General features: G+C 32.0%; 1 protein-coding gene and 1 non-coding gene across 2 annotated transcripts; both read left to right on the forward strand.

The window, feature by feature from the left end:
• The first annotated feature begins 16,174 nt into the window (after positions 1-16,174).
• LOC18098246 (uncharacterized) lies at positions 16,175-18,013 on the forward strand. Its single transcript, XM_024598612.2, has 2 exons — positions 16,175-16,451; positions 16,639-18,013. The coding sequence occupies exons 1-2, from the start codon at positions 16,398-16,400 to the stop codon at positions 17,350-17,352; spliced, it is 768 nt and encodes a 255-aa protein (XP_024454380.1). The 5' UTR covers positions 16,175-16,397; the 3' UTR covers positions 17,353-18,013.
• Positions 18,014-24,062: 6,049 nt separating this feature from the next.
• On the forward strand, positions 24,063-24,214 carry LOC112327391 (U4 spliceosomal RNA). Its single transcript, XR_002981607.1, has one exon. It is a non-coding gene; the product is annotated as a U4 spliceosomal RNA (small nuclear RNA).
• Positions 24,215-24,427: the final 213 nt, after the last annotated feature.

Raw genomic sequence — 24,427 nt, forward strand, 5'->3', positions numbered from 1 at the left:
AATGACCTCATGCCATAAATGGTCTCAACATTCTTCACTTTAATCACCGAAATTCTTCTAGTAACTAACTGTATCAGATTGGACTAGCTCTTACCAAATTCTTCATGGTAAATTAAACCGTGTGGGTCCCCTCTTCTTCCTACTTTCCTTCCCCTGTATTTTCAACCTTTTTTCACTATATTTTATATCAGTTCTAGCCGGTCTAGAGGAGTAGTTTATCTGAGTGTTTTTTATTTAAAAATATATTAAAATAATAATTTTTTAATTTTTAATTTTAACGTATTAAAACAATTTAAAAATATTTAAAAAAAATTAAAAAAAATTCAAAATTTAATAAAAACAAATCGGTTCAACTAAAGCCCCAAACGGGCCCTTAAAATCTAATCCGAGACAAGACCTGAGTCGAGAGGGTCATTAAGGGTCAATCTGGTTACCCCATAAGTTTTTTTTTTAAGCAAAATAATATTGTTTTAAAAATTATTATTTTTTAAAAAAGAAAGAGTTAAAAAATTGATGGTAAGATTTTGCCCAAGTCACTTGATGAATCCATATTTTTGACTAGGTGAATCAAGTTTTTTTTTTAATTTTTTTAATGTATATCACCTCAAACCCTGAGTCGACCAGGTCTTAAACCGACCTATTGGACTAGAATAGTTTTTAAAATAATGGATTGTATGTTAGGTAATTTTTTATTTAATTTTTGAATCTAGTCTTAGTCTGTCAACTCAGTGTAATCGAGTTAGAAAAATCTAGTAACTATGCACGAGTTAGAAAAAGAAGGATGCTAGAACTGGAGCTATTGACTACTTAACTTCTAATAGCCAAATATTCGTTTCTTGCAATTGAAAATAACTTCCATTTAACTTTCTGTTAATGTGATGCATGCCACCAACATAAATTTTGCTACGTGTCACTCTCTCACCGAATGCTGCCTCCAAATCCCCATAAAAATGGGGAAGAAAATTTAAAGAGGGATCTCTGATTTTTTTTCAATGGTCACATGTAATAAATTTAAAATTATTATATATTGTGATAATAGTACTTTAATAGTATTTTTAAAGTGTTTTTTACTTGAAAATATATTGAAATATTTTTTTTTTATTTTTTAAAATTTATTTTTAACATCAGAAGCTTTAAAAAAATTTGAAAACACCAAAATAATATTAATTTAAAATAAAAAAAATTTAAAAATAAAACATCTTTAAAATACAAAAATAAACGGGCTCTTGTTATCTTATAGCAACGTGATTTACTACATCAGAGTTTTATCGATTAAAATACTTAAAAACATTGTTTTGCAAAACAATACCTTAATATTATCATCATATGTATCAAATAAATTTATTAAAACAGTTAATATGAATTGTTTAGATGAAGGGTGAGCAATTTATCAACAATTAAAAGTAAAATTCGAGTCTAAAAATGGATGAATAATTATTTGTTATAATTGGACGATTTGACAACTTTGTAAGACGAGTCTGGAAATTTCAAACCGTGACCATGGGTCCAAGTAGCTGTATAGAGGAATAAGGCGAGGGAGGGACGTGGCAGAGCCTAAATAATATATAATTAAGTAGTAGAACCCAAGTAATCAACCATCCTCACATGCTTCGAAGGAATAAAAGATGAAACGGACAAAGTAGTGCGTCGTTTTATCAGACTTCGAGACCCCAAAACCGCGTCCAGTCATAATCACGGGTTATTAGCTTAAGACTTTTTAGTTTCTTTTAATTTAAGATTTTAAATCCAAGGGAGGAAGTCTACTATTTTGTTCTAGGATTGAGCTTCTTATCCTCATCATGTGCACACCTAAATTACAATACCATCTAGTAATGATTATTTGATTTATCGATTCAAATAAACAAGTATTATATATATATATATATATATATATATATATAAAATATTGTAAATTTTTCACCTTTTGTCATGAAAAACCATTCTAAACGTTTTTGGTTATTAATAACTAAATGTGGACTCTACATAAAATCTATCTTAAGAAACTCTAAATCTAATTTCCCTTTTTCTTTTCCAAATTATTAGCAATTTCTTCTCTAGAAGGTTTGTCATCAATAATCCTATAGAAACTCTAAATCTAGTTTCTTTTTATTTTCTTTCTATATTATTTGCAATTTATGTTCAAATAACCCGGTGTGTGTTTGATATTGTGATATCTTTTATAGTTACAGTTTGAAAAAGTATATGTTTAAGAAAAATATTTTTAGTTACAGTTTAAAAAAAATATATATTTGGTTAAAATTACAGTGAAATGAATCTTTGCATGCAAAATAAATGAAAAGTAGGTTTACATGTATGAAAAACGATTATATTAGCTTTTACAAAACCGATGTACAGAACGCAATTATAGATGGAGCCCGGTGCAAAAGGTAAGATCTATTTAGCTAACCAAGTAGTTTTTTTTTCTCGATAGTTAGGTAAAAAACAGAAGTTGTCACTGTATCAAACGGTATCGTAATTAGCACTACTCTTATAGCTATAAAAAGACATTTACAACCTATCTCTTGCCCCGAATTAACTGCTTAAAAGAACACCTAAAGAGTAGAGGGAATATATATATGTGTAGGAAATGTTATAATGATAAAGATGGTAGTAGTGTGATTAAAATATAAACTTGGGTTGGAGAAAGCTTTAACTTTAGTGGAGCGACCGATTGGTGCTTGGGATTCCAAAGATCTCTAAGAACATGATATGATTAAGGATGGAATTGACGACTCACCTAAAGACTTAAAAGGAGAGAGCCCCTACATTTGATTCTCTTTTCTCCATTTATTTGTTTTCTTGGCCCCACACGGTTAATCAAAGTTGGCATCCATGATTCTCTTCTAGGTCCCTCCCGACAGTTATTAGCCGTTAAGACCCCACCTCGATCGATCCGTAGACCAAACCACTCCTCCAAGCTAGCTCTATGCCTCTATGCCTCTATGTATGTATCTAAGAGAATATATTTTTTATTTATTTGGTTTCTGTATTTTTATGTAAAATAATTGGTAGATATTAAATTACTATCTACCTATCAAATAATCCAGGGACATTCTAGCCTTGATGTGACCTACAATGATAAGTAGATCGTGTTCATTCCAAATTGTTCTTATGTTATGAGCAATCAGATTGATTTGATTTGCAATAGTTTTATATATGGTTAGCATGTTAAATCTTGATCTGCTATCAGATTTGCAAGATCTGTCCATCACATTCACACAGCATTATTTACTCGGTGGACGAGTGCGTGAAATGACCTTAGTTTTTACTTTTTATATATATATATATATATATGTTTATTTCATTATGCAAGTTAAATTTATTTACTTCTAACCTGCCTCGCCAACCCTAGAATTTAATATCAAGTAATGAGCTCTCTTTTATGGTATCAAGATTGTTGGAAAATAAACCATTTAGCCAGTGGTAAAAGCTTAGGACCAAGATGTTTGTTTCCTCTGTGGTCTCAGGTTCGAGTTCTGTGGTTGCTCATATGATGACAACTAGAGGCTTATATGGTCGTTAACTTCAGGGCCCGTGGGATTAGTCGAGGTGCGCGCAAGCTGGCCCACCCACGTTAAACTAAAAAAAGATTGTTCGAAAATTATTTTTGATATTAGTACATTAAAATAATATAAAAACATTAAAAAATTAATTTTAAATAAAAAAAATTAAATTTTAAAGAAACACAGTTTCTGCCGCGTTTCTAAACGCTAGTTATATCAACCAACATTTCATACTAACTTGCCATCATCCTTGAACTTGAAAGAGTAGGTTTATACAAAGCAAGAGCCTAATTAATTAAGATATCTACAAATTCTATATAGCTTTTGAAAGAATCAATTCTCTCAACTGTCCGAAAAGAAATTCGTTATTTCTTTTCAGAAAACTCCATTGTTTCTTTACGAAGTTCGTTATAGCTTTAAGACTCCCCTGAGATGCAAATGCCTGTAACACCATGAGTGTGTTCTATCCAAGATTCTAGACATAGAACCTTTAGCTAAGATATTGCAAGGGCCATCTTTGAATTATTTTTTTTAAGCATAAAGTTGCTAGAATCGTTAAACATTTGATAAAACAAACTATTGAGTGACCCAATATGCTCAGTTATATAATTATGGAAGCGACCACGTATGTCTTGATAAGGTTTTTTTTTTTTTTTTTCCAATTAATTAATGCAGATCTTATCCACGCCAGGAAAAATCCTGCTAAACCTAGTTTTGGCCGACCAGATATTTCAAGAGCACTCTAAATTTCCAACCTTAATGGAGAACCATATTCATTTGCATCATTTTTGTTCATGCAGTTGCCTACATCTAGTGGTGCCTCGGAGGCTTATGTTGGGTTCAACTTATAATTAGTAGTGTAGCTCAAGATAGAATTTTGGTGTCCATGTTGCCAACCAGATCATGGTCTCTTGGATATGACTTACTGAACGTTTAATGTTGGCCTACATTATACTATATATCGGTAACAAAAGGATAATATGTCCCGCAAAAATGCCAAGAATTCATTATATAAAAGTACAAACTAGTTTACATCTTGATGTTGTGCTGTGGGTCGTCTGGATAAAAAAAAAATTAAAATATAATAAAAGATATTTAGTTAGCATAAAATTATTTGGTATTTTTATTAAGCCCGGCTCATCAGGTTAGCTTTGAAATCTTTTTATCCGACTCTTTATTTAATCTGGATTTAAAACTAAACTGCGTGGGAGTTGTATTGATGTAACCTAGATAACTTGACTGGCTTAAAAGCATCCCGGTCGATTGGTAAAAAAAGTCATAGGATGAGATTGAAATAAAAATAACCTCTCAATCCAATTTCTCACCTAACCCAAGTTTAAAATTAAATAATGTGGGAGTTGTCCTAGCGTGGCCCGGTTAACTTGACTGATTTAAAAACAACCTAACCGACCAATAAAAAAAAGTATAAGGGTGAAATTGACACTAAAAAAACCTCTCAACCTGACTTATTGGTTAGCTTTGTTTAAAATTAAACCATATAGAATTACCATGATGTAATTCAGTTTATTTGGCTAGTCTAAAAAACCCTAACGAACTTAAAAGTTGTTAAAGATGAAATTAAAGAAAACAATGAAATTAAAAATAAAATAAAAAACTGAATTACAAAAGAAAAACTTCACTGATTGTACAACAGTGAAACTCAATGATCACTCTCAAGTTTTTTTTCACTAAAGAAGTAATCGCACTTAAATATATTCATTAGTATACTGGATGGATATGCTAGATAAAGATGATCCTACAATGATGTATCTTGTCTCCTCTTTTTGCATGTCGAGGTTACTTTCTTGAAGACTTCTACACTCTTCAGGGACTAGGAGCAAACTCTAAGAGAGGATCGTGGTTATGTAGAGCTACTGAGCTAGGCATGTTATATATAATATTCATTTATTAAAGTAATGATTCTAATAATTAACAAGTATCATGACATGTTTACTATCATTATGACCATCATCATGATTATGATTATTAATATTAATATTAATATTAATATTAATATTAATATTATCATCTTATAACATGTCTGAGAGTTGAGGCACCGCCCCGCCATGGTGCCACATATTCTCTTAGGTTTAACTTTTTGACTTTTATTGATCAAGAAGGATTTGGGTATTAGAGTAGAGATAAACATCTAAACCTCACCATCTTTTTTGGATTTATAGACGCAATTAGAATAATATCAAGCAATTGTATTCCTACCATTTTAATATATATTAGGATCAATTAATTAATTTAATTTTTAATTTAAGAGTTTAAATTTGAAAAATATGATCCAATATGAATAATATAAATTTAACAAATATGATCGAATATGAAAAGACATCGATCCAATTAGGAGATAATTTAAATAATTATAAATAAATAAAATACTATATTGATAGAAATTACTTACAGTATATATTTTAAGAAATTATTATGTTGATTATATTCTACTTTCAAACAACAATGTTCATTGTGAATTAGTTGAGTAACAAATATAATTTGATGCAAACGCCTTTCTCAATTATTTAAAAACCAAATTCAAAGTTTTTCTATACAAAACCATTTTTTTTCATTTTTAATAATTTATTAACATTTTGAATATTTACTTTGCAATCTATCTGTAATTAAAAAAATAATAATAAAATGGTCAAGTCAACATGACTAAACTGCAAAACTTGTGACTCGGGTCATGAGACAAAAAAAACTCCATATAAAATAAATTAAAATAAATTATGATGTTCAATTCTCAATCAACTCAACTTTGAAGGATGAAGTTAAAAAAAAAAAACCACTTGATTCAACTCACCAAACCCGTGATCCAAGTCATTAAACTTAGATAACCTCATAGAATCTAAATCGAAAAAAATATGAAGCATAATTTTCAATCAATCTAATATTGAAGGATGAAATTGAAAAAACATTTCAATTAAAAAAATGACAAAAAAAACTTGAGTTAACTACCCTAATCTGTGACCTGGGTTATAAGACCATGATAACCCTATAAAAAACAAATATAAACAAATTATATAAAGCTCAATTCCCAATTAATCAAATGCTGAAGGATTAAATTGAAAAAAAATAAAAAAAAATAAATAAAAAATCCAAATCAACCCGGGTTAACTTGTCAAACCTGAGTTAAGAGATCGGGATAGCTCCATATAAAAAAATAAAAAAAATTATAAATTTTAATTTCCAATTAACCCAATATTAAATGATAAAATTGAAAAAAAATATTCAATTAAAAAAAGAAAAAAAACCTGAGTAAACCTGACTAACCCGCAAGATACGAGACTCAGGTCATGAGACCATGATAATCCTAAATAAAAAAAAATATAAAGTTCAATTTTCAATCAATCTAAAGTTAAGAAAAAAGTTAATTAAAAAGTAAAAAATAAATAAATTGAGTCAACATGACTAAACTGCAAAACTCGTGACTCGGGTCATGAGACCAAGATAACTCTATATAAAATCAAATAAAAATAAATTATAAATTTTAATACCCAATAAATCCAATTTTGAATTATGAAATTAAAGCAAAAAAAATAATCTAAGTTTAAAATAAAAACAAAAGTTGAAAAATTTGAGTATCAAAATGTAAAATTCTCTGTTTTAGGATCAAAGCGTAAAAGACTTTGGCATTTCACTATTTATTGTTACAATAAAATATCAAAGACTTTTTGTATATGTTAATATATATATCTCGAGTCTCAAACTCATTCATAACTATTAGAAATATAAATTATTAATTTTTAATTTTTACTTAATAACTTCAGTTTTTAAATTGAGATAATTGTTTTATAAGATATCAGAATTTAAATAAAAAAATGAATATGAGCTTAAATTTCATTAACTCTATTCTCTGTAATTAAATTAATTAAACTATGTAAAAGATAGTAAGGCTCTGATGTAAATTTTAACTTTAAAAGATTTTTACTTGAAAAGATGTGCTAAAAAATAACATAAAATCATTTATTGAGTTAACTTAAGACTTTAAATTTTTGAATTGAAATGATTATTTGATAATAATAAAAGAATCTTAGTTTTTATTATAATGAAACATATATATAGAAGTTCTTTTATATTTATAAGCCATCCTTTAAATATGTCAGAAAAATAAAATAAAAATATCTTTAAAATTATTGAAAAAAAGAGTTAATATTGATAGATGTACAAAGTCACTAAAAAATACCATGTATTATTAAATAAAAACAACTTTCTAGGCACAAATGATTTGAATGTTCTAAAATTGTAACTAGCCTCAATTATTATAATTACTATTTTGCCCAAAGATGCACGTTCATTATTATTTTTTTGAAACTATCAAATTATCTCACAAGCAGAAGCATGTGTCTTTAACAATTTCGTCACATTTTATTTGTAAGAGTGCTTCCTTTGACAAAATTGAAGTATCAATGCCAGTTGGATTCAAAATTGTAGACTTTTCTAACTGATTTGATAAGTGGAAAGTAATATGTAATTATAAATAAAAGATACTTCACATGGAAATGGAAATGCCCATTACGATAACTTAGAATATAATTCAAGAGGTGTAGCTTAACTGGTTAAACCCTGAGTTTGTTTTCTAGAGATTACCAGTTCGAGTACCACAAATCTCAGAGCTACTGGAAGTTTACATAGTTAACTTCAAGACATTGGGAGATTAAAACTGATTCGAACATCCATAATTAAAAAAAAAAACACCCTTAAAATACACATAATCCTTGTTCTTGGAACGATTCACGATTGAGTAATACTTATGAAACTAAACCCTTTAAAGAAAAAATGCCAAATTTCATACCAAAATCATGGCATGTTTAGCTTAATAAGGGATTATCTTTATCTTATCTTATTTTAGTTTGATTTAAACATTAAAAAAATCATGTTTTTTTTTTCCGTTCTTAGTAATCTTTATCTTATCTCGAGACATAAACTAAATGCTCTAGCTTTGTGAAAACTTGGAAAAAAGAGCATGGCATGTTTAATTTAATAAGGGATTATCTTGTAAAAGGGCGAGTCTTAAATTAGTCAAACAAGCCTCCTTTCCCACAAGGAGGACTTTCTTGTTCATAAGGGGTCCAATCCCTTTCTTTGGACATATATTGGTGGGAAAAATTTGGTTAGTACCAGCTCCTTTTTCTGACCATTTAAACTATATATATATATATATATTGGATTGACTCCCTTGGTTCCATGGAAGATGAAAGCGGAAGGAAGGGGGAGGATTAGATTTTTGTGCAAATTATGAACATCTGTCGCGCGGTGCTTTGAATGCATTGTGTGGGGAGTATGAATGGCACATGCAAGGAAGCTCTCGAGTCAAAAACGAGAGACATGAGATGTATAACGAATAATTTATTTGTCATCGTATGTGTATGTGTTTGTCAAGAAAGACATGCCGATTATTTGCTTCCTAAATCCAGCAAAAATTAATCCAAGACTTTGAAGAATTATAATGTGAATATTTCCTTTAGACGACTTCTATATACAATATTGAATTTATTCTAGAAACCATGGAGGAGGACAGAGCTTCCAACGATAACTTCAATTTAAGTTCCTCCCAACATGCTATAACTCATTATTAGTACATAATTAATTATATGCGCTCCAAGGCAAGAAAATACGCTAACACTACAGGAAAATAGTTCAACCATTGCTTGACTTAAAATACTCCATCATAATGATATGCAGACATCCTACTCCTAGTAGTTATTAACACTTAATTTCTTGTGTTTAAATTCTAAGGAAGGCTTAGGAATACTTATTTCATTTTGATTTTGATTTTGATTTATTAATTTTAATATATTAATATTAAAGAGATCATATAATGGGATAGTTAATACCTTAAAAATAATAATTTTTATGTTTGGAAACGTGTTTGCTATACTCACCGAAATTACATTTACTTTTGAATTAAAAGCTTAGAATTAGTATTTAGAAAATATTATTAAATTCTTTTAAATACACCAAGTTTTGTCTTTAATATTGTTCTAAAATGAAATTTTATTTCGATGGAACAAAAAAACTAATCCAAAAATACTCTACGGACATTAACAGAGAGATATGAAACACCAGAAGACAAGTAATTATTACCTGCAATTAGATTATTTAATTCCTTAAACCCATTGAAAAAAAAAAATTCTTTCGAGTTTCCAAGTGAAACCGTGAAAGAATCCTTCCTAAAAGTAACTTCTAAATTAGTTAATTGTTTTACCATCGCACTAAAATATTCCTATTCAACGACTTCTTTCAGAAAGCAGCCGCCTTCAGGATTCCGAGTCCAAGGCTGTTCAGACATCCCTCTTAATTCTTGATCCATACGAAGTTAAAGATTAGGGTTTTAAGCATATATTTCATTCCTTTAATGTTTTTTTAATATTTTGTTAATGTGTGCTTTGTCTTCTGTCTTTTTTTTTAGTTTAACGTGGGTGTCCGGGCCAGCTTACGCGCACCTCGACTAATCCCACGGGCTCTGAAGTTAACGACCATGTAAGCCTCCAGTTGCCATCATATGAGTAACCATAGGGCTTGAACCTGAGACCACAGAGGGAGGAAACCTCTTGGTCTCAAACTCTTACCACTGGACCACCACCTAGATGGTTTTTGTTTTCTGTCTTTTTATTAAAGTCATCATTGTCCTCCACGATTTATATTACAAGAGGAAAAGAAATCAAATTCCATCACGGAAAAAAAAAAAAAAGAGAAAAATCAAAGAGAAGACATGTTTTGGACTATGGAGTGTTTTGTATGGACGAGGCAGCCCTCGTGGGAGAAATTTCTGCCGTTTTGTTTGATGAAAATAATCATATATTCAAAGGTTTCAAATTAAGAAATAGTAGCTACATTTTATTTGGATTTAAAAAAACACTTCCGTTTCTATTTTTTCTCGTGCAAGTGAATTTGAGCAACAAGTCAATCTCAAATATTAATTATAAGTTATTTTCTTAATTATACCTCTTCTAAGATTTTATTTTCTCCCGTCCTTTAAAAATTATATTTTATATATCAAGTTAATATCAATTTAAGATTTTGATGAGAAAATAAAAATGTCTTTTATATTACTAACTCAATCCTAGAAACACAATCATTCTTCTTTCTTTTCAATCAAGTTTTATTTTCTCTCTTTTCGTGTTTTATTTTTCTTTTTAAACCAGTTTTTTTTTGTTTTTAGATGAGATTTTAAAATATGATTTATATTATTCTCTAATACACTTCCTCAAGTGAAAGTTCTTTGGGCTTAAAACTTGCACAGGCCCACAATACCTTGTGCTTAATTTTTATCAAATAAATGAGGATGGTGAGATTCGAACTCGTGACTACTTGGTCATCAAGGCTCTGATAATATGTCAAACAACCATCTTAACCCAAAAACTTAAACTTTTAAGTGAGGTCCTAAGATATGATTTATATTATTCTCTAACAACTCTTGGAGCAACTATAAGAGGATGTGTTATATGAAAAACTAAAAATAAAAAAAATATTATTTTAGGTTTTGGACGCTTCAAAGTAAAGTACTAAATAAAATGTTAAAATATCTTTTTTCTACCAAAAGTATTATTCCTAAACCAAAAATCATAAATAAATTTCAGGTATGAATTTTTTTGCTGAGCAAAAATAATTTACATGCCATGTAGACTTCTTCTGTTTGAGGCGTAGTGGTTGATGGAGAGTTCGATTTGGGATTTAGAAGATTTTAAATTTGGGTTTGTTCGATCTTGTATTAATATTGGTGAAAGTAAAACAGGTTTTTCTTTATTTCAATTTTTTTTTTTTTTGGGAAAGATTGAATTTCAAATTTTCAATTATGCAGTGAGATTGAAGCTCAAACTTTCAATCTTTAAAAGATTTTCTTTGAGTTCTTAATTAAACTTGAAATTAAGAGCATAATTATTTTGAGTCTCTCTTATTCAGTACTGTAACATTGACTCTCATTGTCAAGATTTCTTTCTTTGATTTTCTCGTTCGTTACTACAATAATGTCCCCAATCTCTCTAGAAGTGAAACATAATTCCACTTGTTAGCAGCTAACAAAGAAAGGAAACAAGTTGGTCGCTGCAGACAAGGAGAGGACTTTGTGCAAAGCAAATTTCCAGATATTGGTCGATTTGTTTTCAATTTCCTACTTTTCATAGCTTGAGTGGTTTTTTTTATTAATAAAACAAAGTTGAAACCCCAAATTTTGATTTTTGTGTTGATTACAACTTGTAGGAGTTGTAGGTGGTTAGGGATGGTAATGAAAAGGATGGAAGATGGTGGATTGTGACTCGATTTGTTTTGAAATTTCTTGGTTGTTTTTATTTTGATTTCTGGATTTGTGTATTGTATTGTTAGTCAAAAAGAAAATTGAATTCTAAGTTCAATTTAATTTATTTAGTTTTTTTATCTTGAACTTGAAAAATGATTTGAATATCATGATATTCAATTAATACTTTTTTTTATTTAGCTGATCAAGCTTGGTCAATAACATAAGAAAAATCAAAGGCATATGAATATTAATTAAATATAATTATTTTACAAAATTAATTCTTTTGTATCGATACTTAATTTATATTGATTTCAATTTGAATGTTAAAACCATTTAATATCTTTATCTTATATGTATTTCATTTTTTTTATTATTTTGCATTGCCTACATCACGAATTATTGTTTTTTTCTGATAATAGTTTCTTTATCTATTGAACACGTATTTTCTTGAATATAAGTTTAAATTGTTGTATTAAATTACATACGTATTAATAATTAATAGACAAAAAATCAATAATATTGTATTTATTTTTAGAGATTTAAAGGGTTTTGGATTACACAATGGATGATAATTCATAATGATCGAATAAATTAAATTTATTAAGCATAGAAATCTGTTTCATTAGAAGAAAATACTTTAACAGCTAAAATAGAATGGGGTTGGTTACTTTACATACTGTAGTATTTTTTTGTCGTATATTTTTTTTTATTTGCATCTTTATATACCCAATTGGATACTCAATTTGTGAAATTTTGTGAAGGAAGAAAAAAACTCAATAACAGGAAACTAAAGTGGAAAACATGGAGAAAAGTCATGGCTAATCTAAATTATATTTTTGTCCTTTTACTTATATTTTTCAACCTTGACTGTCTATTTATTTTTTTAATACTCAAATTTGATTTAAAAATTTATTTTTCTTACACTACCAAAAAATTAGCAAATACAAACGGATATACCAACAAAATATTTTGTCATTCAAATTTGATACTGCGGTGAATTTTTCCGACTGAATATGTCATTGCAGGATCCATCATTAAACACCAACAAAAATACTCCCTATTTACATGCCGAAAGAATTACAGTGAGAAGAGAAAAAATGAAAAACAAAGCCAAAAACTATGATGATGTGTTATTTTTACAAATAAAATTACTGATGGATTTAAATCCATTGAAAAATTCATCTATAATATTTAACTTATAACTTGACGAGTGGCCCTCCTCTCTCCCAATGTTATCACAAATCAACATACCACTACAAATACAGTCATCCCAACACTTAATTTGTCAACATCTTTGTTTTGATTTAAATTTTATTGAGGGTTCCCCCACTTCAAGTAAGCAAAACTTCATATTTTTTTATTGTATATTTTTGTATTTTATGTATTTTGTTTGGGTGTTTACTTATTTTATAGTTTTTTCCCACAAAAATTTATTGTATGAATATATTATTTGTACATTTTAGGATTTGTTTGAGATTTTATAAAATTGTATTGTTTGTAAATTGATGAAATTTAATTTGAATTTATGACTTAGATGTTTTGTGATGAAATAAATAATAGCTTATTTAACAAGTCCGTTTTATATTTTGTCGATTTTATTGTTGAGTTGAAATTTTTGGTAAATATATAGAAATTTGAATTTATATAGATAATTGATAATGAATTAGTTGTACTATTAAAGCAGTTTAAATAAGTTTGAATTAAACCAATGTTATGTTATTTATTTAGTTTATATAATTAATTAATACATGTTGTCATCAATATTCTATGTAGGTTTGACATAAGTAATAAATGATCGTTCATGAATGTAGCGAGATTCACCCAAAGAGTTGCGTAGGATGAATTATTGTATTGTGGTTCAAGGTTTTATTAATTACGCACTATCTAATACGAGATATATTAGTAGAGGTAATATTATATGTCTATGTAAGAGGTGTAAAAATAAAGAGTTTCTCGATCCAGATGTTATAACAATGCATCTCCTACAAAAAGAGTTCATTGAGAGATACATGTGTTGGTTTGCACATGAAGAATCATATGTTCCTCATGAGACCATAGTAGAAATGATGGTGGGGTCAACTTTTAGTTCTAACAACGTGCATGAAGTTGTAGATGACAATAGTAATCCTTATAAAAATATGGTTATTTATGCGAAGTGAATAATCGAGGTTATGCTAGTCAATGTTCAATAATAGATGAAGAATCTAATGCAGACGCGACCATATTTTTTTTTATCTTTTGAAAGATTATGACGAACCATTATGGGATGGGTGCACAAATCACAGTAAATTATCGATTGTTGCACAGGGTGTCTACCATGAAGTCGGATCATGAGTTGAGTGAGGACGACTATGAAAAAATTGTTGAATGAGAGAAAAACATTTTACCTGAAGGGAATAGGTTGAAAGGGAACTTTTATGCAGCTAAATCCATGATGAAACCCTTCGGTCTAGGATACTAGAAAATTAACACGTGTCCAAGCTTCTGCATGTTGTACTACCTTGAAAATACAGAGTTGACCGAGTATAAAACATGTGGGCATGCTCGTTATAAACTCAGAACTTGTAGGGGAGGGACTCTTGTCGCATGTAGAAAACTTAGATACTTTAAAATCACATATAGACTGCAAATGTTATTCATGTCAATAAAGATTGTTAAGCACATAAAATGCATCATTCACATGATACGGTGGATGGAGTGATGATGTACCCTTTTGATAGTGAAGCCTAAAAACATTTTAATAGGATGCATCGTCATTTTTTAGTGGAATCAAGAAATGTGCGTCTTGGGTTATGTACATACGAGTTCAATCCATTCAGGTCATTTGCTACCTTTTATTCTTGTTGGTCAGTGATACTCACGACTTACAAGGGATATGTATGAGGTCGGAGTATCATGATTTTTTTTTTTGCTTTCAAAATTTTATCCTTTTTCATTTTCATCACTTTATTTTTTTGCAATTTTTATTTTGGTTTAAAAATTCATTTTGTTTATTTTTTCATTCTTGAATTTGAGGAATGATAGAGAAAGTCTTTGAAAAACAATGTAGGAGAGAGAAAATTAAAGGTTGGCTAACTTTCAACCATGAAATAAAGTCATTTTTGGTGTCGATGAGTTTCATTTAATAAGGTTTTTGTTTTGGTATTTTTTGACCTTTTCCGTGCTGTAAAATTTATATCGAGGTTAAGAAACATTTTCCCTGATTTTATTCTATGTTTTTGGACCAATCTAGAACTATTTTGAGTTGAGAGATTAGTTTTTAGATCTTTTAAGAGTGTTTATTAGGTTTTTAGGTAAAAATAGATTGAAAACTTATTTTTTAGGTCCAAAGATCCTGGCTTTTATTTTTCAACCACCTCATTAATGGTCAAAAATCTGGGCTCCAAGACAACATGTTGTTTGATTTTTTATATCAAGGAAAAAAAATAAAAGGGCTAGGCATGTAGGCTTAACCTTTTTTACCCTTTAATTTTTTTTCCTCTTAGATTTAAATTTAAATTCTATAAAATTATATATGTTTTTTGTTTTTATCTTTGATTTTATTTTATCTCTTCCCCGTGTGAATGGTTATTTTTAGTATTATATAATTAAATAAAAAATAAATTTAAAAAAAAAACATTAAACCTGAATAAATTTCTAATTTAAATCATGAGTTTTATTTAAATCCAAAATATTATCTTCTCAAAATTTAAAAATAAAAAGCTCATCATTATTTTTTCTTTAATTCAATTGGGTGTTGAAATTTTTTTAATTGAGATCTGGTTTTTATCCTTTTACATTAAAAATAACTTATAGTACGGCTGGCAACGGACCGAGGACAAGTGGAAAAAACTAAGCATGAAATGAGTACAAACTAGAAATAAACTAGAACTCCAAATGGAGACATCTTGCTACAGGATTTAAAGAAGTGTTCGAGGGAGAAAATCGACACCATCCAATGTTATCATACCATGTGTGCTCAAAAGTCACCCAATGGCCATGTTTCGAGGAGAAAGAAAAGAAAAATGACAATTTTTAAGCTCCAAAAACGAGGAAAATAAACCAAATTAAACTGTGTCCCTTTCCAAATTAGTTTGCCTGGTCACATGGAATTTCCCCGAGAGTTTCAAGGTAACAACAAATATTTCGACATTTTTTTTCCATGTAATATATGCAAGTAGCTAGGAAAGTTCACTGATCACCCTCCTGCTCCCCCCACTGTACACTGGAGACTAGTCTTTTCCCACTTTCACCGCTCCATCTCATAATAATTCACGGCTCTAGTTTGATTATTGTCATGTTATGGACTAAGATGGTGAATGGCACAGCGGAACTGGACCTTCCCTCGGTGTAAAATACTGACTTTACTCTATCTCCTATGGAGAAAGAGACAGATAAAGCAGAGGTAGGATATTAGAAAATTGGCATCAGGAGCCTTTGGCTTTTTGTGCTTTTGTCCAACCCTCTCCCAGTGAGAAAAGCTACAGACGGCATACCGTAGAAAACAGTGGAGACTAGAACTTGATAGCATTAGCAGCTTCTTGTTATAAAAGAGCAATTGCCTACCTAAACCACTCAAAACCCCCCCACCTCTCCCTCTCTCTTTCCCTTGGAAAAAGAAAGAAAAAATATATATAGCTCTGCTTCAGTCCACAAGTCAAGTGAAGAAAAGCATGGACAACCAAAGAAGTTCTGTTCTAAGCTGGGGTTACTACTGCCAAGGAAAGGTAATATACATTTCTTGAATCTATTGGCTCTCTTAGAATTAATTTTGCTTTCTGTTTTCCATACTCTCTGATGTTAGGAGTGTAATGGGGTTTTCTTGTTTTCTGCTAAGTGTACAAAATGAGGTTTCTGATCTTGGATATTAAGGAGCTAATTTGTGACGGGACCTCTGTGTTTTGACTAATGCAGACTATGGATGACCTTAGGAATTCCCTTTTGTACACAACTCTAGAGCTTGAGCAAACAAAGGTAGCAGTCCAAGAAGAGCTAAGAAAGAAAGATGACCAATTGTTTCATCTCAAGGATCTATTGAGCAAAGCCATCAGAGAAAGAGACGATGCACAAGAGAAATGGAAAAGACTTGCCATTGAGAAGGTCCTGCTCCAGCAGCAGCAACATCACCAAAATGCTCCTCTCTCTGGGATTTCCAGCATTGAGGACGAACCCAGAAGAGGAATTGACTCCAGCAATGGCTTCTCATCATCAGATTGTGAGGAGAGCATTGTTTCATCTCCTGTTATTGACCAGACTCCACAACCATCCCAATTGCCCCAAACAGCAGCACCACAAACTATCCCTCAAGCAGCAATTGAGTTGGTTCCTGAAAAGCCATTACCTGAAAAGGGAAAGCTTTTACAGGCAGTGATGAAAGCTGGTCCACTCTTACAGACTCTCCTCCTAGCTGGGCCACTTCCTCAATGGAGACACCCACCACCACCACTCGATTCCTTTGAGATCCCACCTGTCACCATACCTTCACCACCACCCCCACCACTCGCAGTACCTCAGCTCACCCACCAAGACTCATTAACCAACACTCATGGTTGCTATAGAAAAAGGGTTCTCTCTGATGGCTTTGATTCTCCTACAGAGACCAAGTACCAAAGGATAGCCCTCCACTGACAACCACACAACCCACTAAGTTATGATTTACAACTTCTATATATATTTATATCATTTAAATATACCACTAATTAAAAAAATTAGTGAGGAAAAGGAATTGCAGGATGGGCACGAGACTGATCTAGCATTTTTGTACAGAAGAAGTTTGTTTTAGAGAAGCTATTCCAAGTTGACCAAAGTGATGGGAAGACAGAAGAGTAGTCGATGGTCTTGTTCTTGGCCAATGTTTTTGGGTGGAGATTTTGGTCTCTTTCTTCTTTTTTCTTTCTCTTATTCACATTTTAGTTTTTGTTCCATGATGTGAAAGGGGGCTTGATGATTTTCACTTCTGTTGCATGTAACTTGTAACTCGGATACAGTAGTCGTGGTGTGCAGGTTTGAGAAAAAGCGTGTGAACTTGAAAGGGAGATGAACACAGAACCGCAATCAAAAACATTGGTTGATGGTTGTGAAGTTGTTAGGATTGGAAGATGAGTAAGGCCAACAGCCATAGGGTTTGAGAGACCTGCTTGTCGGGTTGAGTGGATCCCACAAATCAGAATCAGGATCTACTACTGGTGTGATATATGATTATATTACTCCTTTTTTTTTCTTTTTTCTTTTTTCATTATTGAAGGAAAAAGTATTGATTATACGAGTCTAGTTTTCTTGTGTTTTTAAAGGCTCCTAGTTTGGCCATGTCTTCTGCTCCTAGATTAGTTCATCAACATATCCAGTTTTATTAAGAAGAATTATAATTCTTAAAAATTGATATTTTAAAATCACAAAGTACGAAATGCAATTACTCAAGATTATTTTCACCTCCTCTCTTCGTTAATCTTTGTTTGCTACCAGGCAAATCCAATCTTTTTGCTCTCTCTTCTTGCGATAATATATAAACAAAGACAGACGCACTGATTGCCTCCAGGACTGCATGAAGCCCTAACAACGAAAACTTAAGCCAAGAACATTGATAAATAACTCTATGATCATTTCCTTTAATATAAGATATTTGTTACTTCAATGTTTATCATTGTTATGACTGATTTGAACATGGAGTTGATCTGTTCCCATTCTAGTTAGGCAAGCAAGCAGGTAAATATAATTTAAAAAATAAATTAAGATAAATTATACTTGAAATGAAGTCTGAAGCCAAGTGTCAACAGAGAAATACTGAGGAGACCATCTGCAATGTCCAGCTTCTTAAGCAGCCAAGGAGGGCTGAAGAAAGAGAACGCGTCTAACTAGCTAGCAATTGATACGACCCCTTGGACAAGGTTAAAAATGTTAGGCTGCTAGAGCAAGAGCCGGCATGGATTGTCTGGTCTACACGGCAAATGCTTAGAAATGGTGGGGGGGAACTTGACTGGAAGATCGATCTGTATTTGTTCAAAAGATTAGACAGGACCTCCTTGCTCGAACTTTCTTTCACTTCGGAAGGGAGAGGTCGCCATCATAATTATTTCTTGCACTAGGCTGATCAGGCTGACAACCCTTTCAACACCCTTTCGTCTCAGAACTTCTTGCGAAGAAGATAATATCAGGCAATGCAATGATAGGAATTAAACAATTAAATTAAATTAAATTAAACCAGCAGATAAGTATAGGAAAAACTGCATTTGCCCACAGTTGTCATGATAATGACAATAACTACAATTACACGGACCCTTTAGAAAGAAATTCACTTCCATAAATTTGTTTTCTTCCATAAATTTGTTTTCGTATGTGACTTTACTGAGAAATAATTTTAAAAAAACATATTGTAACACAAAAATAATACACACCAATTCCACTAACTTCTTTAATTTGAAAGTTGACGAAGTTATTCTTCTTTCATCTAAACTATTAGGTGAAACTCTTGAATCCTATTTAACAAAATATACATTCTCAAAATCAAGATAAATACTTGACAAAAAACAAATTATACATTGAAAGAGTTTATTGCAAAACACAATTAAAAATATCATTTCTCTAAATTATTTACATTTATAAATAGAACATTGAGAAAGCTAAAATATATATTTTATATTTACACTCCAATTAAGAATAAATATAAATCTTTTATGGTAATAATATAGCAACGACTTGTTTTTATAACCCAAAGAAAAAAAAAAAGGAAGTGGTAATTACACTAAGAATATAATTAATCTTTTTCTTAATTAATGATAAAAGATCATTGTTTTAAGATTATTATATTTTGTCGTACATATTTGTCAAAATTGATGCATGTTATTTATTGCACAATATAATGAAGGTGAAGGAGGTTTTACTCCCACCATAAACATAATGAAGGTTAGACTTACATTAATCACAGAAAAGGGCTAAAACCCATTACCCAGCCAGTAGAAAAGTAAGCAGTAAACCCACCTTACGGTTTAAGACAATAACATAGATGATGTAGCTTAACAGGAAATTTATATGGTTGTTAATTTTAGAATCTGTGAGTTTAATTGAGATATGCGTAAGTTAATCCGAACAATCATATTAATTAAAAAAAACATGATTTAGGAAAGAAACAACAAAGATAAATCCTAACCTCACAGGAGGATTCCTACGACTCCAATTGAGCTACAAGTTTCTATTTTTAGAGCCTAATTTGATTATCTGTCCCCCCTCCACCCTCCTCTGTTTTAGCAATCGGAGTGCTTTTGCTTAATTGTTCAAATAAATTTTTTTTTTGAATTAATGAGATAATGATTGTGCTTAAACTCTGTCATTTAACAACTAGAAATTGTGACATCTTGGTGTTGCAGTTCAGTTGTTTTCAGAGTAGGGTTATAATGATTGTGCTTAAACTCTGTCATTTAACAACTAGAAATTGTGACATCTTGGTGTTGCAGTTCAGTTGTTTTCAGAGTAGGGTTTTCCTCTAAAGAAGGTGACCATGCTTTGCTGACAAAAGGGGTAGCTGCATGATAATTTAGTATTGTAACGATGCTCAAAGCATAGACATTTTAGACTCCCTTAATATTAGAAATCAGATGTTCTATTTGGAACCGAGAGGGGCCTGTGTTTCAAGCAAAACAAGAAAATCCCAGTGAACTGCTCAAGAACTTGATCTTCAACGCCATCTGGTAGCTAGCTATCATTGGGAAGTCATGCTCTGAGTATGGAAGCTCAAACACAACTAGTAGTCAATGGGATATTGAACGGAATGGTTTTGATTTGCCCTGACATTGCTGATCTTTACAAGGAAACTTGCCTGGAAACGACAAGACATCAGAATTCTGTCCCATATTCATCTTCACTGTCATTCTTGATTAAGCATTGAAAGGCATCAACAGAAGCTCTTACACGCATATTAACCTGTTATGGTCTGACAAATTTTGTTTTAGTCGCATGAATAGAATTTCACTTGCAAGTGAAATGGGAGCAATGAAGAAAGAAAAGGATGTACCTGTTGTTTAGTCTAGGATCTAATGAAACTTTTAGTGCATTTTTCAAAAGGGCCATTTACATTAAGATTCTCCAACTATTATAAAAGTTTCCCTTAGATCCTGCATTTGCCAAAAATCTTTATTTTACCATGGATTTATCATAACTCGTTAACTCCATCCTTTAATCTCGATAAACATGCTCTTGTCTCCCATCCTTCGTAGTTCTGACATGAATGTCGCTTTGCACTCTTATTGTACAACTAGCCAATGTCTCGTGTAGTATTTTCTAAGAACAATGTAATAATGTTTGCTGAAAATTTGATAATGTTTTATTATATTGATCATATAATACACAATCTTTCGGTTATTAATATGTTTATCTTTTTGGCAATTCATAAATTTAATATGGTTTAGCATTGAAGCTACTGCCTATTTAGGCATGCATTAGCAGCCCAAATCCAATACCCTGCTAATGTTAGCACACAAGATTTTGTTCACACTGCACGGACTGCTGATTTCCCTGCTTTAAATCAGCAGGGGAACCTGTATCCTCAGCTGGAAGCATTTAACGATTCTCAGAAGTAAAAACTAGCTCTTCTTTCTCCACGAGTTTCTCTAATTGCTCAATTAATTTAGCCACATGAACCTGAAGAACATCATACTTTCTCCCTTGGTCGATCCCCCTTCTTCATTTAAATCCATAATTGCTTCCTGTATCATATGTATGAATAAATCAAATCAAATAGGAAACTAAACAGTGACAATTGCATTGTCCTTTGTTTTTCTAAAATCCAAGTAGAACAAGGTAAGACTCAAACCAGAGACCTACACTGCTACACCTGCCCTTGCTTTTTAAAGAAGAGTGCTGCTAGACTAAAGACTCGTTCGCACAAAAAACGAAATTTCTAGAGAAGCAGACATGAAGGAAAAGAGAGCATACAAAAGGGTATACTGCGTGATTTGGAGTATGGTCTATTAAGGTGACCAGCTGCTGTTTGATGTGCAGTATTTTTGTTTGGTCTTGGCTTGCCATTTTCACGATCATGTCATCCACATTGAATTCCAGTCCCTGTGAATGGCACTACAGATCAAAACAAATATAGCAAATGTTAAACAACCACCTGATATACTAAAGTACAATGGTAAAAGCTTGGGACCAAGAGATTTGCTCCCTCTGTGGTCTCAGGTTCGAGCATTGTGGTTGCTCATATGATGGCCACTGGAGACTTACATGGTCGTTAACTTCAGGGCCCGTGGAATTAGTCGAGGTGCGCGCAAGCTGGCCCGGACACCCACGTTAAATAAATAAAAAAAAAAATACAATGAATTTCGTAAGCCCACATTTCACCAACATAACGTTCACCACTGTAACGAAGATAGAGGAAAAGTATTAGAACTTTTTTTAAAAAAATTATTTTCCCGAACCATCAGTAGGGATCCGCGCAACTTGACAGCTAAAACTCGTTATTCAAGAGGGGAGGTGGGGCAAGGGAGGAGTTCCAAGTACTGCATCGCCGAAAGCAACACAGAAAATATTCAGAGGCAATACCGGCAATTTAAGAGGATTGACAATTTGACATTATACACTAAACTTAAATTTCAGCAAGTACAACATAAAAAACACACTGAATGGACTTCGGAATATATTTTATTAAGATGGAAACAAATATACAGAAGAGAAGAATAAGCATCCTCCTGAAAAGGCATAACATCTTAAAAAACAAGCGCTGGCAAATTGCTGCAAAATAAACTCACCTGAGAAAACCAAAACCTTTATTGCATCATAGGTGCCTGAAGATTTTGGTTCTTAAAAGTTGTCTTGTTTTCTTTTTTTTCTTTTTAATTACAAAGACTCTGAATGACAGTAGATAGTGGAGTTAAGAAGAATCTTCAATGTTTTGCGATCCCGAACTCCATGAAATTTGTCAATAACCAATACTCCAAGCTCAGAAGGAAGATCCACTGTTCAACACTAAAAACAAACAACCTCATCCACACATCCTAAATAACAGAAAAAACTAGAAAAAAGGTGCCGTAACATCTCACCACACAGACCACATGAAGGAGACTGCCTTAGATGGCCTCCAAACTTGTAGTAAACAAGGGGATGCAAGTTTGTCAATGGATCCCCCCCCCAATATATCAGTTTTGCTCCATCAAATAATGCTTCCATGTTATTCCATGCACATTTCAAGATTTGGAATCTTAAAAGTACGTTTAAATTGGTTTTAGCATGCTTATATAACATTCCATTTCAGAAAATCGGGAGCAAATCCCTTCATACTACCTTGCATAGCAAATCCCTTCATACACATATTCTTTGTTTGCTATTTCAAGATTTTAACCCCGTGCCTTCAAGCCTCAGTCCAATGCACAGGCTAAACTACTCAGGATAAGACAATGCCACTGATCAGCTACAGGGTATAGACGTTTAAATTCAAAGTCATTGTTCGTTTCCTGCTTTCAAAATCGACATCCGTGGTGTCAATATCACTCTATTAGTTAGATAAGCTATTTTATTTGCTCATGTTGTGATTGGTTTTAAAGTGAGTATTAATTTAATGTGTTTTGGTTTTGTTTTGATAATTAACAAAGTGAAAGAAGGAGACGGTTGCTTCTACTGGTAATTTCTATTTGCTGCAATCACTGAGATGTTGGTTTGTGTGCATCAGGGTAGTGCCTTGCATGAGAAGAGGATCTTGCTTAACCCTTCTTCAAGAAATTGGTTTAAAACCTTCCCGCTGAATCTTGTTCTCAAACATTGCCACTTGCAGATTTTTCAATCCCGACTTGAATGACGCTGTAGTCTTTGTCTATCCATATGAGCAGCTGAAGGTTAAGTCCTCTTCGTTTATGGAGGCTATAATTGTGGATAGGAGTGTAAGGAAGTTAAAAAAAAGTTCGTCAGAAATGAACTGCACATATATTTCTTCTTTCACAAATTAGTGAAACCATTGTGTGATTTTGAACTGCTGATAGAAGAAGAATAGAGCACCCGTAATTTTGAACACGAGCTGGAAGATGAATCGCACCATTTGGTATTCCGTTCTAAACGGCTATAGGTAAATTTTGAAATTTTTTGTTTAAAATTAATTTTTTTAATGTTTTTGAACACCGTGTATCCCCGAAATCAATTGCAATCTTCCAGCAAAAGGAAGCAATTTAGTTGCCTAATGCTGAAGCTCGGTGTAATCTTTCCATCAAAAGACCAGCTCAAGTCTTATTTCGCCAAATGATCAAGGAAGCTGGATTACAAGCCTGAACTCTCAGTGGTCATATCCCACATCGACAAGACAAACAGTAGAGAAACAAATGTTGCACTATAAAAGTGAAACCGTGTTCCTTTAAATACCCATCTTCGCGCTTGGGGCAATGACGCAGCTAGTGAGGTTCTAACCGAGGCGCGTCAATTGCTGGTTGAAAACTATTTCCAAACCCCCTCTTAGGCCTGGGCCTGGCCCAGTGCCTTCGAGAATTTCTGGAAGGGCTCCCTTTGGGGTAAAGCCCTACAATTAGTAGTTTAATTTTAAATTATATCTTCTTTGTGATAAGCTGGAGCTCCTCGTTTAATGTCTGTATGGGGCTTGGATAGGCAGGAAACAAGGGGATTGTAGAGGCAGGTGAGGCGACAACAGCCACCTATTTCACAGGGAGCAGAAGCAGCCGTGGAGGCAGGTAAGGCGACAAGCACTCGAAAGATGATGCTATGTGGACACCAA

This window comes from Populus trichocarpa, chromosome 4 (assembly GCF_000002775.5).
Source record: "Populus trichocarpa isolate Nisqually-1 chromosome 4, P.trichocarpa_v4.1, whole genome shotgun sequence".
NCBI classification, from domain to species: domain Eukaryota; kingdom Viridiplantae; phylum Streptophyta; class Magnoliopsida; order Malpighiales; family Salicaceae; genus Populus; species Populus trichocarpa.

What these genes read in the sequence shown, in the direction of transcription:
- LOC18098246 (XM_024598612.2), top strand. Translation starts at nt 16,398, where the DNA reads ATGGACAACCAAAGAAGTTCTGTTCTAAGCTGGGGTTACTACTGCCAA. An exon ending in GTTACTACTGCCAAGGAAAG is followed by an intron (nt 16,452 to 16,638) that starts GTAATATACATT and finishes TGACTAATGCAG; the next exon opens with ACTATGGATGACCTTAGGAA.